Here is a 19,531-nt window from a genome sequence, read left to right on the forward strand (position 1 = left end):
TCCTCCCACCAAGGCCCCCTCTCCTACTTCCTGATTGACTGCAGACTATATAGTAAAACTTGAGTTCTGCTTAGCTATACCTTAACCAATCATTTTACTGAAATTTAACTAACCAATCCTAACATATTGTAACATGATTATGTAACCAATTATATCCCACCACCTTAATTAGTTTACACCCAGCAAAATTAATTATACAGCAGACAGGAACAATCACAGAACCAGACAGAGATTATACAGACAAACAATAACAAAGTGGGAACTATAACGACAAAACAATACAGAAGTGAGGATTTCACATCCCAGTATTGATAAGTGAGTTCGTGCCAGACAGGATGCTGTTTCCTTTTACATTTTCTAGGCACTTCCCTTTCTCTGGAGGTGATAGGCATTATCAGGACAGGATTGTATTCCTAACAGCCCAATAGCACCTTCTTTCAATGTGACTAGTTTGGAATGTGAGGATGTGACCTGTCGCTTCCTAGCTTATGGCTGCCTCTGCTGCTTAGCCAAAGGCCTTAGCTTAAGCACAGGGCCTCAGACTGTCACAGTAAGAAAAGGCCCTTACACCGGCAGACAGTGATTTTGATTCTCTTTTGTACCTCTAGAACTAGCCAAGTGATAAGAATACACCAAAATTCTTAGAGTATAGGCCTTTACAGACAGGCCTGAATATCTATATCCTAACACTCCTTTGGCAAGTTTATCAGCCTGTTCGTTTCCCCACTGCAGTGGACCCCTTTTTCTATGTGCCTTTATTTTAACCATCCTAACCTTTTTAATAATTTGCTGCCAGACATTCCACCCTTTGCCTGAGGGATTTATGCTTAATTTTGGACCCATGTGTTCTTGTACCGTTCATAGTACACCACAACAGAAGGTAGATGATGGCACCCTTATATACATAATATGAATCAGTTCCAATAGTTCATGAAGCCTCAGAACACACCGGTGCTTCCCATCAAACCATTCAGGCAAGGATATTGCAGGCCCTTGTTCAGGGCAAGGTGCTGCAGCCTGTGTCTGGAGGGTTGGAGTGTGGCGGCTCCCGTGAACCTTATAGCAGAGACTCATTGCTGGCTGGGTGTGTTTCTAGTGGGATCCCGGAGGGACTGGTTCTTCAATGACCTGGAAGAAAACATAAAATCATCACTGATAAAGTTTGCAGAAGACACACAGATTGGGAGAGTGGTAAATAACGAGGGGGACAGGTCACAGATATAGAGCAATCTGGATTGCTTGGCAAGCTGTGTGCAAGCAAACAATATGCATTTTAATATGGCTAAATGTATACATCTGTGATAAATGAAGGGGACGGGAGCTCCCTTTTATGGACACCCAGCCAGCCAGTTAGCTGTAAAATCCCTTGTGGTAGCTGTTCTTTGCTTGCTTTACCTGTAAAGGATTAAAAAGTGCCCCAGGTAAAGAAAAGGGAGTGGGCACCTGACCAAAAGAGCCAATGGGAAGGCTAGAACTTTTTAAAATTGGGAAAGAAGCTGGAGGGTGGGGCTGAGGGATTTGGAATGTGGGAGGGGGCTCTGGGCTGGGGTGCTGAGGGGGTTAGGGCTCCATCTGGGGGTGCAGGCTCTCAGGTGGGGCCAGGGTTGAGGGATTTGGGGTGCAGGAGGGGGCTCCAGGTTGGGGGCGGCTCAGATCTGGGGTAGGGGGTTGGGGCTCGGTGTTGGGGCGCAGGCTTACGTCGGGTGGCTCCCGGTCAGTGGCACAGCAGGGCTAAGGTAGGCTCCCTGCCTCTCCTGGCTCCGTGCTATGTCCCGGAAGCGGCCAGCAGGTCCAGGTCCTAGGCGGGGGCGGGGGCCAGGATGCTCCGTGCACTGCTCTCGCCTGCAGGCACCGCCTCCCAGCTCCCATTGGCCATGGTTCCCAGCCAATTGGCCATGGTTCCCAGCCAATGGGAGTGTGGAGCCAGTGCTCCGGGCATGGGCAGCATGCAAAGCCCCGTGGCTTCCCCACCTAGGAGCCAGTCCTGCTGACTGCTTCCAGGGTGCGGCGCGCAGCCAGGACAGGTAGGGCCTAGCCTGCCTTGGCCCTGCAGCACCGCCGACCGGACTTTTAACGGCCCAGTCGGCGGTTCTGACTGGAGCCACCTGAGTCCCTTTTCGACCGGGCGTTCCGATCAAAACCAGACGCCTGGCAGCGAGAGGGAACTCAGCAGCGTCTGCCTGTAGCAACCCTCTTGTCATGCATTCGTGGTATAGTTATTTGTAACTGGACAGGATTTACTCTTTCCCCTGTTGGCAACCCTTTTTTCTTTTCTTTTATTGCTTTGACTTACATTTCAACTCCAGTCTCCTCACACAGCTCCAAAGCCTTCCTGCCTCATGGCTGCGGCTAAGCCCTTCAGGCTTTAAACTTTGCCCATCCTGTGACAACCTCATTCCTCTCACAGCTGACCACAGCCACTGTCCCTTATGCCTTGGTAAAAGCTGTGTCCAGACTGCTGCTTGGTTGTGCTGGTCCTTGTCCATGAGGACTTGCAGGTCCTAAGAAACTCGCTTGAAGCTCTTCCTGCTGGAGCAATGTCTGAAGGGAACATCAGACTCTGAGAAATGCTCCTCTGAGCCTAAAAAAGGACACTCCTTTCAGCCAGTCTGCATCCCAAGAGTTTTCATGAAGTGCCTCGTGGTGGTAGCAGGACATTTAAGGCATTGAGAAATTCACACAGAATCCATAATTGGACAACTGTCTTCTGAGAAGCAAACCACCCAGGGAAGTTTCTGATGCTCTATCCACAGTTCTGGACCTGTTTCACACACTAGGACTGAGAGTGAACTATGGGTCCTCCTTCAGGCCCTCTTAGTCCATAGAATTCACAAGTGCCCTCCTAGATTCCAACTCAGTGAAAGCATGTCTACCGCTGACAGGTTCCAGACTGCCACTTCCCTGACCTCCACCCTCCAGGGCAAGCTGGTAACATCAGCAAGAACCTGCCTCAAATTGCTAGATCACATTGCATCATTCACCAATGGGACGCCTCTTTCGACTCCACCTCCATCCACTGCCAGCCTCGCTGAGATCAGTCTATCATCCTGCAAACCACCATATGGACTCTCACCTCATAATCCCACTTCATGTATTGACCTCTGCTTTTGTAGGCTGTCACTCTGTCTGGAGTGGCTCACGTATGTGAGTGCCGACCTCAGGGCAGACTGTCAGAACACAGGGCAGACACCCCAAACTGGTGGTGTGTTCTCTAATTAGATTTCACCAAGACAGTAAAAAATGTGAACTCCTGGATCACTATACCAGTCTTACCATGGAGTCACAGACAGTCCCCTTAGACTTTCCAGTCTATCTTGCCATCGAGACAAACAAGACTTTGTGATAAAAGGTCACTTACACCAGCCACTAGGCTAGACTACAGGGAACCAGTCCCTGACACAGACAAAGACTCAAAGAACCGCAGTTACTGTAAGGTAAGCAACCGTTCTTTTCTTCTTCTGCAACATTTCAAAGATCCAATATTCCCTCTCTGTCCTAACAGCTAAATCTCTCTTCTGTGCTTTGATCATCTGTTTAGATTACTTCTCTTTCTCCATCACCGTACCTCCTGTGCCACCCAGCTCATCCATTGAGGCAAAAGGTCATTTCATTTCAGTAGCACATTTTCCAGGCTAGTTGCCCTGACACTTGCTCTGCTGGCTGAATGTCAGTCTATAGGCACACCTGTGTGACAGAGGAGTCTGTGCTAAGGGTGAAATGTTTGATCTTGGGGAAGAAAAAAAAGTCCAGAGTAACTAACAGAAGTAACAGGAGAGGGTCATGGGATGGTGTGAGTCTCCCGGGAGATATTCGTTCACAGTTGAGAACTGGAAACTGCTTAAAAGTTTTCATATCTCTATATCTAAGCTACAATATACAGAACTTGTATGTCACAATGCACAGGAAGGGAATGGAGAAACCAAAGACCTGTGTAATTTAAGTGTGTAATCTGTGTTTCCTCTTCACCCCTGCTCAACCAACTACAAATGGTAACCTGCTGATGACAGTAACTTTCCTAACACATTCACGTGGTATTTCTACACTTGGCTAGCCACAGATCTGTCCTACAAACCTAGACTGCATCTCCTTTCCGAAGGTGGAGGGTTAGGCAGAGTTCAGCTGCCTGGTAGCGAGGAGCCTTTTGGATAACATCATTGCTATAGGAGCTGGAACCATGCGAAGATATCCAGTCCATTCCCAGGACACTGTGCAGAATTGTTTCCGGAACTATTTTATTTTGTTCCCTATATTTTCTAGTGCTCTTTTCCTCCATTGTTAAATGGCCCCAGGGATGTGGTTTCCATCACTTCCCTTAGGAACTTGGCTACCGATTGCTAGTTTAAAAAGGGTAAATGGGACAATCCAAGTAATTACTGTAGAGGTCTGGCTTTGACACTGATTCCAGGCAAAATAGAACAGCAGTTATGGGACTCTGTAAAGAATGGAAATATGGTTAATGACAATCAATAAGATTTCCTGGAAAACAGGTTATGTCAAGCAAATTTCATATTCTCTGATGAGATTACAAGTCTGATGGTAACTGTTGGTGTAATATATGCGGACTTTTGTTAAGGTATTTGTCTTAGTACTGCAGGGAATTCTGAATTTAAAAAAATAGTCTATAAAATCAGTGGCACATATTAAATGGATTAAAATCTGCCTAACTAATAGATCTCAAAATGTAATTGTTAATAGTCAGGCATCACAAAATGAGAGGGGGTATTTCTAATGGGGTCCTGCATGGATCAGTTTTCAGCCCAATACTCTTAATTATTTTACTTAATGGTCTAGAAGAAAATATAAAATCTCTGCTGGTAAAGTTTGCAGATGACACAAAAATTGGTGGGATGATAAGCAGAGATCCTAGAAATCTTTTTGCCATGGAAAAACACGGAATTTAAATTTTTTTACAGCGAATATTTAGTTTTTACATTTTGTGAAAAAAATTATAAACATATACAGTAGAACCCCATTTATCTGAGCTTCCATTATCCAGCTCTCCTCACTAACTGAACCAGGGCTGACAGACATAGAAGTATTTGGAATGTGTAAGAAAGATAAATTGCAATTCTGTTAATTTTATTTTACTATAATGACTGATGGTACTGGTAGGCTTCAAACTTGCTTAAACATTGTAAATATATCAATAAAACAGTGTGTCCAACTGATACCGCTATATCTTGTGACTAGGTAAACTAAAGTTCAGCATTTCACAGAAAAACATGGATTCTTATCTTTTTTTAATCGAGAATTTCGGGTTTTTTTATCACGGAAAACTAGGATCCCTGGTGATAAACAACAAATAGCAAAGACGGGTCACTGATACAGAGTTATATGGATCACTTGGCAAGCCTGGCACTATCAAATAATGCACAGTTTAACACCGCAAATGCAAGGGTACATGTCTAGACTAGGGGTTCTCAATATACCCATGTTTACGGAATTAGTGAGACCATCACTGGTTTTGTAAAGGGACCGCGCAGTGCAAAAGAAACACACTTTATCCCCAGCACTGCAGGCTGGGCCGGTGCTGCTTGAATTACATAACAAACGGAGTGTGGAAAAACACCCAGCAACGAAACACCATCCAGGCCAGTGCCTTAAGATGCAGCCCCTGCTCCCAGCTGGGAGTATCTGGGCAAAGTGCTCTAGTAGGACCCTTTCAGCCACTTGGACCCCATCCTGGCTTCTGGTTTGAGACACCACGAGCAGGAGTCCTGCAGTTTCTGTGCTGCATCCAAGGGCTGGGCTCAGAGGAGATATGTCTGTTCCTGGAGGTGCTGGCAGAAGGTCTTTTCAGAGATCACTGAATGGTCCAAAATGGCAACTTAGATTTGTGATAATTCTGCTCCGCTTCGGGATCCAGGCTACAATGGTTGACCTGGGCTTCCCCAGTCAAACATGGGGCCACCAGGACCACCCAGTGTTGTGGCAGCTGTTAGGATATAGATATTCAGGCCTGTCTGTAAAGGCCTGTACTTTAAGAATTTAGGGGTATTCTTATCACTTGGCTAGTTCTAGAGGTATAAAAGAAAGAATCAAAATCACTGTCTGCTGGTGTAAGGGCCTTCTCTTACTGTGACAGTCTGAGGCCCTGTTCTTAGGCTAAGGCCTTTGGCTAAGCAGCAGAGGCAGCCATAAGCCAGGAAGCGACCGGTCACATCCTCACATTCCAAACTAGTCACATTGAAAGAAGGTGCTATTGGGCTGTTAGGAATACAATCCTGTCCTGAATACAATCCTGTCCTGATAATTCCTATCACCTCCAGAGAAAGGGAAGTGCCTAGAAAATGTAAAAGGAAACTTAGTTTGATAGCATCCTGTCTGGCAAGAACTCACTTATCAATAGCTGGGATGTGAAATCCTCACTTCTGTATTGTTTTGTCATTATAGTTCCCACTTTGCTATTGTTCGTCTGTATAATCTCTGTCTGGTTCTGTGATTGCTTCTGTCTGCTGTATAATTAATTTTGCTGGGTGTAATCTAATTAAGGTGGTGGGATATAATTGGTTAGCTAATCATGTTACAATATGTTAGGATTGGTTAGTTAAATTTCAGTAGAATGATTGGTTAAGGTATAGCTAAGAATATTACTATATAAATTAGGGGCAAACAGGAAGTAAGTTGGGATTCGAAAATAAGGAAAAAGGAACTTGTATTTAAGCTTGCTGGAAGTTCACCCCAATAAACATCGAATTGTTTGCACCTTCAGACTTTGGGTATTGTTGCTCTCTGTTCATGCGAGAAGGACCAGGGAAGTGGGAGAGTGAAGGAATAAGCTCTCTAACAGCAGCCACTACACTACCACCACTGCCCATTCAAACATCTCAAGAAAGGCATCTGGGTCATCTTCGGGACCCAGCGTCATTGGATCAGTATGGCTGAAGTCACCAGAGCTACAGCCATCGGCCCCCAGCAGAAGACCCAGTCACTGTGGGAGGTCACAAAAGGGCCACCATATAGTGTATGAGCTGCTGTTGCAACAGCTGTTCCTGGACAGACAGTTCCCAGGTCAGCTGCTGGATGGGCATTATTTGTAACAACTGCTGCTGCTGGAGCTGGGGGGCATGCTCTGCAATCCATTTCAAAGTATTCTCCGGATCCATAATGTTGGGGAAAAACTTTCTTATATCTTTGGGGATGGTTATTTTTTCCCTTCCCTCATTCTCCACCTGCTCCCTTCTGGAATTCTAAATCATTTGCACTTTACTCAACCCAATCAAATCCAACCTCTTAGTACCAGTGTTTAAAACTTTATTAATGTGTTATTTCACTTGATTTCTAAGTTAGCTGTTGCCCCAAAGAACTTCAGCATTTGGGGTCCTTTTTGTTTGGCTTTAACATCTGGGACAGGGAGGTAAAGCATCCTAGAACAGGAAGCACAGAGGATAAAACGGGGGTAGTTTTGTGGATACATTTGAAACAGGTGTTACTGAGAATACTCAGGAGCCCTTGCCCTAGCTCACATTAACTTTTTGACTCTGTACAGGTCTGGTCCAAAGCTCATTGAAATCAATGGGATTTTTCCATTGATTTCAGTGGGATTTAGATCAGGCCCTTATTTCTTTGAAAACAAACAAACAAAAACCAAACCAAACCAAACAAACCCAAACGTTAAATCTGAAAGTGAAAGTCAGCAGGAAGGTTTCCTAGATAAATTCCAGCTGTTTCCTGTGTTATAAACATTGCAGATTAAGTTCTACAACTGCAGGACAACTCTTGCTTTCGTCAACAGCCTGCCAGGAAATCAGACATACTTGGGAAAGTCAGGTATAGTAACATCATTAAATTCTTACTCTTCATTATCCTAATTACAGACAGTTCTGCTGCATTCATCTCTAGACAACAGGTTGCACAGTGGTTTAGACAATGATACAAATCTGCCCGCAGTTACACCGGTCCAGTACCTATGGAACTGAGGGGGAGGGTGGGCCAGTGGATAAGGCCGCTGACTGGGAGTCAGGAGACCAAGGCTTTCCTCCCAGATCTGTCCCTGGCCTGCTGTGTGTGACAATGGGCAAGTTACTTTTTTTTCTCTTCCTTCTACCAACCTTTCTCTGCCTTAGATTGTAAGCTTTCTGGGATTGGCACAGCCCCCCCCTAAGTACAGCCCCTAGCACAACGTGGCCACAATCTGAATTGGGATCTGTTAGTGATGGTAAGATAGCATGCAGACCTGTATATTTGCCAGAGATAAGACTCTTAGATTTTGTTTGCCTGTTTGATTTTTGATATTCTTATACCCTCACTAACGTGTGTGAACAAAGCTTCTGCCTGGCCAGATGGAGTTTTTAGTACCATGAGAAAAGATAAGGAACAGAGTCAAAGTGTTGCTGGGTATGGTGGGAGTTTGATATGCACAACTCCTCTCCCAAGCCAAGGTCAAGCAACCAGTTGGGAGGGGCGAAGGGACTGGGGGAAGTATAAGAAACATTAAAAGCCACAGAAACAGTGACCCTGAAACACAACCTCACTTCCTACCCCTCCCATGGGGTACAAAAGAGGTGGTACAGAAGCCCCCAGACTCACAACCCTCCAAAATGGAAGATGACCATAAATTGTAAGGGGTGGGATCAGGGGAGTCTACTAGAGGTATAATTAAGCCTGTTAAGAAAAAGGAGAGGGGACAGGGTCAGGAAAACCTTTACTGGTGTACAGAGCTGTGATTGTGCTTGATTAACCCCAATAAACATCACATTGCCTGCACTTTGGACTCTGGCCTTCTGCTTTCTGTCTGCGTGACAAGAACCAAGAGAGTGTGAGGGGAAGCCCTAACAGGATTGCTGGGCCCTTTTGTTATGCAAATTGTAATATCAGAGGGTAGAATCTGGGGGGCGCACAGAATGAAAAGTCTAATATTTTCTGTTGAGCTCTATTTTGTTATGAAATTATAAAAGCTACAGAAATATTTAAAACCCTATGTAGTGAAAACAAAGAATCCACTTACTGTGCCCACACCTACATCATAAAATACATTGATCGCAGTTATTTCCATAGAGTACAAACACCCTTGATTGTTCATTGTAAAGATCCCTCCTCTATTGACACAACCAACAGGACAATCTGTTCATAACATCAGGCGAGCCTCCCAAGCAGAAAGCTGTTCATCTCTCCCCAGAGATTGCCAGGGCAGCTGATATCTATCCCTTTTAACCCTACCTAGCTCCTACTTTAACATAAGAACGGCCAGACTGGGTCAGACCAAAGGGCCATCTAGCCCAGTATCCTGTCTTCCGACAGTGGCCACTGCCAGGTGCCCCAGAGGGAATGAACAGAACAGGGAATCATCAAGTCATCCAAATCATAAAGTGATCCAATCATAAAGTGACTTTAGACACCTAAATCCCAAAGTCAGGCCCCTCCAGGGTTCACAAAGCCCCTGCTCAGCTGCCCCATAACCCTGTAGGTGCATAAAATCACTCAGCACCTAAATTTTTGGAGTAACCGACTCCCTAGGCTGCTATATTTCTGCCTCTGAGCATGTGCACTGCAACCCCATGCCAGACCTGTTACCTGGGGTCTTAAAACCCAAATCAGCGGTAACTTAACTGTTTCACTCCAGGCGGTGTCAGGAATCAATCAATAGGAACACAGCACTTCTGGCTGATGGAAGATTGATACAAACAAGCGTGCTGTTATCTAAAACTTTATCAATCTAAAACACAAAGCAAAATAAACTCTTCCCTGCCTTAGATAGCGGGAGGTATCAGTTAAATATTTAAGCTAAACTCATTAACTTTTACTCAGACTCATCTAGGCCCGACTCCCTATCCCCGCACCCATTTTTTCCCCCTGGGACGGGGATCTTTAACTTTTAACTGTGCTTTGAGCACCCACTTGGGGCTCAGCAAATTCATCAGCCCTGATTTGCTTAGGGCTTGCTCGGGCTGGGCACATGACCATTATTAATCTTGCCATTAAGTACATATTTCACTGAAGAATGGACAGTTTTCAGTAACACAGAAGACAATCCCACCAGATATTCCCACTGGTGTGGGAATTCTACAGTGGTTCACAGTCATGCTGGAAGGGCATAACGCATGGGGTCCCACAGGAATCAGTTCTGGGTCTGGTTCTATTCATGTGCATGGAGATAAAGGGACTTGGTGAGTTGTGTGCTGGTCTCTTTGCTGTTTGTCTCCCGTGGATCATGTGGCTGGGATTTGGGTCCCTGACCAGGCCAGGTGACAGAGGTCTCTGTGTCTCTGAGAGGGCCGTGTGGCTTTGACCCTTGGGCCTAGGATCAGCCCTGGTGTTTGACGTCTGAGTCGTCGATCACCCCATTAGCCACGGGGCAGAACTAAGCAGCAAGGCACAGAGTGAATAAGGTAGTTGCCGAGCAAACACTTGAGCAGGCACTTGGGTGAGGCACTGAACTATTCAGCTATAACGTTATTTTAGTCCCATTCTCTAGGATACGATCGACAGACCTGTCTGGCCTGTTGGGATCTGTGTACTGTGAAGCAGTTTAACGGCACTTTTGAGTAAACACAGCAGCACAAGGTACAGTATTTCCACCCCCCAGAATCCTTTAGAAAGTGAAATCAGGATTTCCCCACAACTACTGCCCACCCCTCCAGCTGAGAACTGTATTTCAGGGTCAAACCCGCCTCCGTAATGGCTGGGCTGCCATCCGTGAGAGAGCAATTCCTGCCTGGGAAATCCCAGGTACTGAATGTGGAACAACGGATCACAGTGAAACTATCGGGAGGATGTTTGGGTTTGGTGTGTTCTTTCCCCCCACATCGCCACTGACGTTCCTGATGGATTCTCCTACAGCCGCACCGGGGAAGTTGGAACAATGCTGAGGCCTCTGCTGATCCTCTTGACATACTTCTGTCTTCACACCTGGCTGGGAATCCCTCAGGTAAGCTCTTGAGCTTTGCCCGGGAAGCACTCTGTGTTTTCTCATGTTTCTGCTCAAGGCTATGCAGGCAGCAACACTGCCTTGGACCCATAGACATGCAGGGCTGGGAGGGACCATGAGAGGTCATCCGGTGCAGCTTTGTGGGCTGAGGCAAGACCAAATGCACTGAGACCAGCCCGGACAGGTGTTTGTCTAATCAGGGCCCCACAACCTCTTCCACAGTGGCTGGTAGGGGAACCCCGGCCCTCCCACGAAACTGGGTTCCAGTCCAGGGACCCTCTGACCAGCAGCCAAGGTCTGTTCCGTCAGACTCCTTGCTGCTGCCTCCCTGGATATCTTCCTACCACAGCCCTTTTCCAGTCCGCACAGCCTCCCCTGGCTCACCCTTCTTTCAGGGCCGGGCTCGTAGGGCTCCCCCGTGGAATCCCCCAACACAATCCCAAACCAAAAGAACAAAATTAAACCAATTTCTGCCTGGCTTGATCTTCCTCCTCACCCTGCAGCAGTCTCTCTGTTCCCCTCAGGTCTCTCCACTCTTTACTGCCGGGAGAGGGACTGCCGAGGTCTTCCCCCTCTCCCTGCAGCCCCTCAAGCTCCAGCCCAAACGCCCCCTAGGCTTTACCAACACTGCCTCCGGCTTCCTCCTGACCTGAGGCAACTCACCTCTGGCCGCAGGCTTCACTGCCCCCAGCCTCCCAGGCCTCCTCCTGGCTCTGGGCTCTCCAGTTCTGGCTACAGGCCTCTCTCTCCTCCTTTAGCCCAAGAGGGGACATCCCCAGGCGGGTTTGACCACCACCTGTGCATAGCACGCCCACGGGTGCCACCCTATAGCCTAAAGAGCTCCTGTTAACCCCTGGTTAACCAGTGTGGGGTTAAAACAACCCACCACAACAGTGTTGCCGTCCTCCATGCACGTTCGAGGGTTGGATCCTGGATGGAACCATCCCACAGGCACCGCCAGGCCTGGAGGCAGCCCACTGAGGTAAATGAGGGTGGTTTCTAGATATTCCATTGGGAATGGATTGGGATCTCAGTCCCTCCTAGCCCCTTCCCATGCCTCTTGTTCCCCAGGCTTTGTCTTCCCTATTAATGTATCCCTTCCTGCCTTTCTTCCCAACCTCCCCCTCCCCACACTATATCTATTACACTAACAAAGTCCCCAGTATGCTAAAAATGCATCTGTTATGATTACAGGGCTCGCTGGTCCTCGCATGTGCCGCCCCCACCAAAAAAAAAATCATGGAGCCAACATAACATTTGCCAAGCAACACACTGAGTATTCTGCCTATATGCTCCCCCCCTTCCATCTGTTTTGTCTGTTTAGAGGTAAGCCCCTAAGGGCAGAGACCATCTCTCAGTGTGTTTGTACAGGGCTGAGCACAACGGGGCCCTGATCCTGGGTGTGACCTCTAGGTGCTATTGTAACACAAATGCTAACGTGACCGTGTCATAAATATAAAGGGAAGGGTAAACCCCTTTAAAATCCCTCCTGGCCAGAGGAAAAATCCTCTCACCTGTAAAGGGTTAAGAAGCTAAAGGTAACCTCGCTGGCACCTGACCAAAATGACCAATGAGGAGACAAGATACTTTCAAAAGCTGGGAGGAGGTAGAAAAACAAAGGGTCTGTGTCTGTCTGTATGACGCTTTTGCTGGGGACAGAACAGGAATGGAGTCTTAGAACTTTTAGTAAGTAATCTAGCTAGGTATGTGTTAGATTATGATTTCTTTAAATGGCTGAGAAAAGAGCTGTGCTGAATAGAATGACTATCCCTGTCTGTGTGTCTTTTTTGTAACTTAAGGTTTTGCCTAGAGGGATTCTCTATGTTTTGAATCTAATTACCCTGTAAGGTATCTACTATCCTGATTTTACAGAGGTGATTCCTTTACTTCTATTAAAAGTCTTCTTGTAAGAAAACTGAATGCTTTTTCATTGTTCTAAGATCCAAGGGTTTGGGTCTGTGGTCAGCTATGCAAATTGGGGAGGATTTGTACCAAACCTTCCCCAGGAAGTGGGGTGCAAGGGTTGGGAGGATTTTGGGGGGAAAGACATGTCCAAACCACGTTTCCCAGTAAACCCAGATAAAGTTTGGTGGTGGCAGTGGAAATCCAAGGGCAAAGGGTAAAATTAATTTGTACCTTGGGGAAGTTTTAACCTAAGCTGGGGTAAAAGTAAGCTTAGGAGGTTTTCATGCAGGTCCCACATCTGTACCTTAGAGTTCAGAGTGGGGAAGGAACCTGGACAGACCGTATGTTTCCTTTATTCTCCCAGGCAAAATGTCAGGTGGAGCTGAGCATGATGGATGACGCTCTTGATGACCAATATCTAGGATGTGCTGAAAAAATGGATGAAATTGCACCTGAACTGCTAGAGAACGAAACTGCCATGTCCTCGCTGTTTAGGACAGTGTGGGAAAAGTCAAAACTAAAATGGGATCTTGTAAAGAGAGAGATTTCTCTGCCCCCAGACTTTAAGGATGAGTTTGGAAGAGCCTTAGTAGCCTATACGGACAACACCACCGAAACCAGCAGCATAACTTTTTCAACTACATTTAATGATGCAGTGAGTGGGACTAAGAGATCTCGGGCGGATTACATGGCCCGTTTCCAGTTCAAAGCCTTTCATTATTATTTGACAAGAGCTTTGCAGCTCTTACGAGGGAGGTGTGATGTGACGTATAACATGACGCTGTACCGGGGCACTAAGTCTCAGTACAGCGGATCAGGTCTCATCAGGTTTGGATACTTTGCCTCTTCATCTGTTAATAAACGAGAGGCTGAGACATTTGGCACGGACACACTCTTCACCATCCACACGTGCTTTGGCGTGAAGATCTGGAACATCTCATACAGTCCTTCCCAAGAAGAAGTGTTAATCCCAGTCCATGAGATATTCAGTGTATCCCTAGGAAAAGAGAACAACAACTTTGTCCTCCGGAGCACAAACCGGACCTGCAGCCATTTTAACTGTGCATACCTGGGTGGTGAGTACTGGGCTGAACACGAGAAATATTTGTGTGGGGCTTTTTGCTGTGGTGAATTTGAAAACCCCATTTCAGGGAGAGCTGATAAGAGTGATGCTAACTTGCGGACTTGCCACCAGGGCTGGGGGAGACAGGCTGCCATGACTCTTGCTGCTAGAGAGGGCTCAGGCTGGGGTGGGTAGACACTGGGTCTCAAGTACTCACTGAGGAAAGAGAAGGTGCCTAGACATCATGGTGATGGGAGTGCTAGGAAGACAGGTGAAGGCCCCAAACCACTGCGAGTCTTCAACACACACACACCCTGTACAGAGTCCACAGGAGCCCAGGCAGAGCAGCTGTGGCTCCCCAGATACGGCACTGCAAATCCACAGGCTGTGGAAAAGGGAGCAGGCACGTAGCCTAGTGTGCTGATGGCACATTATTTGGGTCAGTCAGGACTAGGGACGATGGTGAGGAACTTCAGAGAGATCAACCAAGTTGGGTGAATGGGCAACACAACATCAGGTGAAATTCAGACACACATTCAAGGTAATGCACATTGTGAGGGATAATTTCACTACGTTGTTAATGAGCTGTATCAATTCAGACAGACTGGGACATCATTGTGGAGACTTCAGTGCAAATCTCAATGAAAACCTCTGTTCAATGTGCTGCAAAGTCTGTAAAGCAAACAAAATGTTAGCATGCGTCTGGAATGATGGGATGAAGAATAATGTGAAGATTTAGTCTTTTCTTTTTTTTAAGTAATAGTCATGGACAAGTCACAGGCAATAATAAAAAATTCACAGCCTCATGACCTGTCCATGACTCGTACTATATACCCCAGACTAAATCTTGGATGTTCTTGGGGGCTCTGGGGCGCTTACTGGTGCTCGGGGTGGGGAGAAGGGTTCAGCCCGGGACAGTTGCTGCTTCTGCTGGTGGGGGGCATCCCCATGTCCTGGGACGACTGCCGTGCGGGAAGGGTAGCGTGGCTGGCACCAGAGCCTCCTGCGCTGCTCGGGTGGCCCTGGGGTCAGTCGCACCTAGGAGGTGCGGAACTCACAGAATCCGTGACCTCTGGGACAGACTCACTGCCTTAATTATAACACCATTATATGAACCAGGAAAGAGTGCCCCATTGAGATACTAGTTTTGGTTCTGATCACCTAGCTCTAAAAGATTTGTTAGTGGGGTGGAGAAAGTTCAGTGACAAGGGATGAAAGTGATCAGAGGTCTGGAGAGGTTTCTACTGGAGAGATTGGGATGATTGAGCTAAGAGAAAAGACATATAAAGAAACATGGAGATATACAAAATAATAAATGAGACACAGGAAATGGCAGCGTATAATTTACTACTTTCTCATAAAAAGAATAAACTGAAGGCAACATATTTTAACTAGTAAAACTGTATGCCCTGTTATATAAAATGCAGGGTTAACTTGTGGAACTCATTGCCATAACTTTGCCATGACTCCAAGAGCTCAGTAGAATGAAAAAAAAAGAAGTAGCTATTTAGACAGTTAGGATAAACTAATTATTTTTAGAAGAGCAATAAACCCTTAGGCCTGAGGACAGAAGGCAGTCACTAACTGTCAGGGTTGGGGAAGAAATTTCCTCTGTGTATGTTATTCCCCTCCACGGTTTCTTGCAGCTTCCCAATACAGCTGGGCCTCATCTCAATCAGGGACAGGATACCAAGCTAGATCCAGTCAGACGGTTCCTATGTTTCTTTGGAAATAGTAGAATGCAGTGTAAAATTCTACCTGGGCAGATCCCATTTCATTGACCCTCTCCGTTTTGTACCGTAGGGAAGAGGACCGAAACATGTGTTTACAATTCTGGTAAGAAAGAACATTTATTTTCAAAAGAATAAAAACAAAACTCACCCTCTGTATTGAAGTGCAGAGCACAGAGCAACCCCACCAGGCAAACATGTCACATGAAACCAGTTGAGAAATAAGTGGGGTTAACTGTGTGTTCTGTCTATTTATCCAGGTTCTTGTAGGGAGCTCATGACTCGTATCTGAGCACCTTCACATCTGACTCAATTCCAGGCACAGTTGATTTCAGAAAATAAATGTAAGGAGAATAACCCCTTAGAACACTAATGATTCAACTTCATTGTTCTGAACTAAAGGCTGAACACACATCCCCTCACCCAACACCACAATTGTGTCTCCATCTCTCTCCTCTCATAACTAGACCCATTCTGTCCCCAGTGGGGCAACATCCTCCCAAAGGACGAAACAGGACTATTTTACCAGAGCTCGGAAAAATCTCAACAAAATATTTTCTCGTTGGAATTTGACAATTTGTCAAACTCTAAACCTTTTGCAGAGACTTTGATTTTGACGCTATTCTGTCAGAACGCTCCCTGGGTTCTGGCCAGCTCACCCGCCTCGCTCCTTGGCGGCTTGGCTGGTGGGCTGCCTAAAAGTCATTGACCCCAAGACTTCCAGTGCCCCCGACTCTGGAACAGCCTGCTTGGTGGACTGTCCCAGAGCTGATGCTCCCTTCCCTTGTGTGGAGAATTTCAAAATTTGGGGTTTTTTATTCCATGTCAGAACAAAAGAAAAATTTTGAAATACCAAAATCCTCCATGAAATGGAATGACCCTTCTCTGCCCAGCTCTACATTTTCCCTAAAGCCAATTAAAAAAAGAAACAATTGGGGTTACTGGTGTCTGCAGCCAGTGTTTCATAGACTCATGTCTTCATTATTCATAACTGGTCTGGAGTACACTTGTGGCAGACAACAAGCTCCAAATCAGAGGCTCTGGGACTGGCTTGGGTGAAACGTGCTCACTAATGACTGATACCAAAGGAACAAGCAGGCTGAGGAGGAGGAAGCAGCTGTGTCCAGCTTTAAGGATCTCTGTCTGTATGAAATAATTTCCTGTCAATTCTTTGATCTGCTTTTTCCTATTAACAGCTACCAGAAGAGGCCTGGCCTTCCGCAGTGAGCTGAGCCCTTCACTGTTTGGAGGATCCGTCATCCTGGTCCACGTTGCTGCTCTGAAGCTGTTTGCTGGTTTCTAAATTGTCCTATTTGTGTCGCTCACTTTTTTCCCTCTAGCACAAATCATGGTGATGGGACTTGCCAGATCCAAAGCCGTCCTGCTATTCTGCCAGCGTTCCAAAGGGAAACCAGGAACATGGAGGGAGTGTCACTGGTACCTGCTTGGGCAAGATTTGATTATACATTACCAATGAGTAGATCAAAATGAAAGCTCAGTTCTATTCCAGGTGGGATTTGTTTTACAATGGTAGAGCTATAAAGTGGTGCCTGTTATATAAATAATTACTTGTATTGCTGTCATGCTAGTACTTTTGTACTGACTTTTGATGACTTCAGTAAAAGACTTTTCAGAAATGAACTAAGTCGGAGTATTTTCATTAATACTTTTAACAGATTTAATCTGGGTCTCAACCAGGTGAAACTGTAACAATGTTATCGAAGAGTAGATCGAATTGAAAGCTCATAGTTCTATTCAAGGTGGGATTTGTCTTACAATGGTAAAGCTATAAATTGGTGCCTGTTATATAAATAATTACTTGTATTCCTGTCATGCTAGCACTTTGTACTGACTTTTGATGACTTCAGTAAAAGACTAAGGAATGAACTAAGTCAAAGTATTTTCATTACTACAGTAGATAGGTTTAGTCTGTGTCTCGGCAAGGTGAATCTGTAACAGGACGGTTAGTGGGGTCCCTTATCTATATCTCTGTCACTTTCATATCTATTTTGCTCAGAAGATGATATTTTTAACTGGTGAAATCAAAGGTCCAATTCTGAGTTAGTTTACCCACCTGCGTGCACACTGACTGTACTGGGATTGCATGGGGTCTAATCAGTAACATCATAGGTAGGCCTGGCCGATACCATGGCAGCTGACATATTCCAGCAAGGGGCAAGGCGTGGTGTATGGATATTCTGAATATTCTGATATTCTGAATCAGGAGGACACTGGAACTGGACACAGTTGTGATGGGATCCTTGGGGTGCAGCCTGGAACTGTGGGACCACTGTGCCCCCCTGAACTCTCTCCAGCCTGGGCTGTCTCTCACAATGACTTGCTAGTGACGAGCAGCAAACCCCTCCAGGTGCTGTGATCACTCAGCACAACAGCATGTGGAGCCCCGCACCCAGCTAGATTGCATGAATGCTCCCAGAGCCATTCATGAATCACACAGAGAAGGGCACCAGCCAAATCCCCCCAGCTCCCAGCCTTTTACCCCAGGAACATACCATCTTGTCCTGCTCAAGATGGGCAGTGCAAATTTATTAATTGGTTCACCACTTCAACAATGGAAAGTGGACATACACCAGCCTTTGTCAAACCTCAGCACATTTGCCACACACTTCAGGCAAACTCACTGGTAAAGATAAACAGCTAAACAAATGTATTGACTACAAAGATAGATTTTAAGTGACTATAAAAGAGTTAGGCAAAAAGTCAGAGTTAGTTATCAAAAGAAAAAAACACACACAGTCTAAACTCTCAACCCGATTAGATTGGGCAACAGCTAGACTAAACAGTTTCTCACCCAATTGGATATTGCCATCCTTAATATCATAGGCACCAACTTTCAAAAGTGGGGGGGGGGGGGGCAAGAAGGGGGCTAAACCCCCAGCTCTGACCCAGGCCCCACCTCCCCTCACCCCCTTCCCCCAAGGCCCTACTCTCACCCCAACTCTTTCTGCCCCTGCTCCACCCCCGGCCCACCCCTTCCTGCCCAGTTCCGCTCCCCCTCCCCCAAGCACACCATGTCTTTGCTCCTCCCCCCTCAGAGCCTCCCGAATTCCACAAAACAGCTGATCACAGGAAGCAGGGAGGAGGTGCTGATCAGCAGGGCCCGCTAGCGGGTGGGAGGCGCTGAAGGGGAGAGGGGAAGCTGACAGGAGGGCTGCCGGCAGGTGCTCAGCACCCACCAATTTTTCCCTGTGGGTGCTCCAGCCCTGGAGCACCCACAGAGTTGACACCAATACTTAATATACAGGTTTGTCCCTTAGAGTCCAGGCCACTTTACCAGGGGCTGGGGGGAAACTAGGCCCACCCTCTACTCCAGGTCCAAGCCCAGGGACCCTATAGATAGCAGCCAACTGTAATGTCCCTTTAAATAAACGGTCTTGCTGCTATAATTCCCTGGGCCGCTTTCCCATGGCTCCCGCACATTCTTCACCCTTACCTCAGGGCCTTGTCCTTCCGGAGTCCCAGCAACCAGCCTGGAGCACCATCCAGCTCTAGCAAGGAAACTGAAGTCCTGCTAAGCTGGCCCTGCAGCTCTTCTTATACTGACCTGCTGGGCCCTGATTGGCTGCCTCCCACACAGCCGCTCTAGGCAGCTTGGAGGACCGACCTACTGCTCTTTTCTAGGGTAGGGTGTGGCAGGGGCACAAGGCCTCCAGCAGGGGGTCTCACGGTCTAGTCCACCCCATCAGAGTGTAACCCAGCATTTTTCAAAGTTCGGGTCACGACCCAGTACTGGGTCGTGGTATTTAAGGCCCTGGGTTGCTCTGGTCAGCACCGCTGACCGGGACATTAAAAGTCCTGTTGACAGTGCTCTCCAGCTAAGGCAAGCTAGTGCCTACCTGCTCTGACACCGCGCTGTGCTCTGGAAGTAGCCAGCAGCGGGTCCGACTTCTAGGCTGGGAGGCTACAGGACTCCGTGCACTCCCCCCGCCCCGAGAACCGGCTCCG

The 19,531-nt window shown here is 46.8% G+C and overlaps 1 protein-coding gene and 1 long non-coding RNA gene across 6 annotated transcripts in view; one reads left to right on the plus strand and one right to left on the minus strand.

The window, feature by feature from the left end:
• The window catches only part of LOC102943522 (ecto-ADP-ribosyltransferase 5-like), a 43,983-nt gene extending 26,777 nt beyond the window's left edge, over positions 1 to 17,206 (plus strand). For 2 of the 4 annotated variants that reach the window (XM_043526916.1, XM_043526921.1), the window contains exons 2-3: positions 10,780 to 10,867; positions 13,137 to 14,030. In XM_043526916.1, coding sequence (XP_043382851.1) covers positions 10,802 to 10,867; positions 13,137 to 14,030 — 960 coding nt within the window. In that variant the 5' untranslated portion in view covers positions 10,780 to 10,801. Of the gene's footprint in view, positions 1 to 7,621; positions 7,771 to 10,779; positions 10,868 to 13,136; positions 14,031 to 15,642; positions 15,672 to 16,761 lie in introns of those variants that run through there. The other 2 variants (XM_043526929.1, XM_027832128.3) reach the window with 2 other exon arrangements.
• Positions 13,496 to 19,111, minus strand: LOC122462672. Of its 2 annotated transcripts, none has more exons than XR_006285372.1 (3): positions 19,020 to 19,111; positions 15,717 to 17,006; positions 13,496 to 13,769 (listed from the first exon to the last, which is right to left on the minus strand). It is a non-coding gene; the product is annotated as an uncharacterized LOC122462672 (long non-coding RNA). The 2 variants fall into 2 exon arrangements; XR_006285373.1 differs by having other exon boundaries at positions 13,496 to 14,507.
• Positions 19,112 to 19,531: the final 420 nt, after the last annotated feature.

This window comes from Chelonia mydas, chromosome 1 (assembly GCF_015237465.2).
Source record: "Chelonia mydas isolate rCheMyd1 chromosome 1, rCheMyd1.pri.v2, whole genome shotgun sequence".
Lineage (NCBI taxonomy): Eukaryota > Metazoa > Chordata > Testudines > Cheloniidae > Chelonia > Chelonia mydas.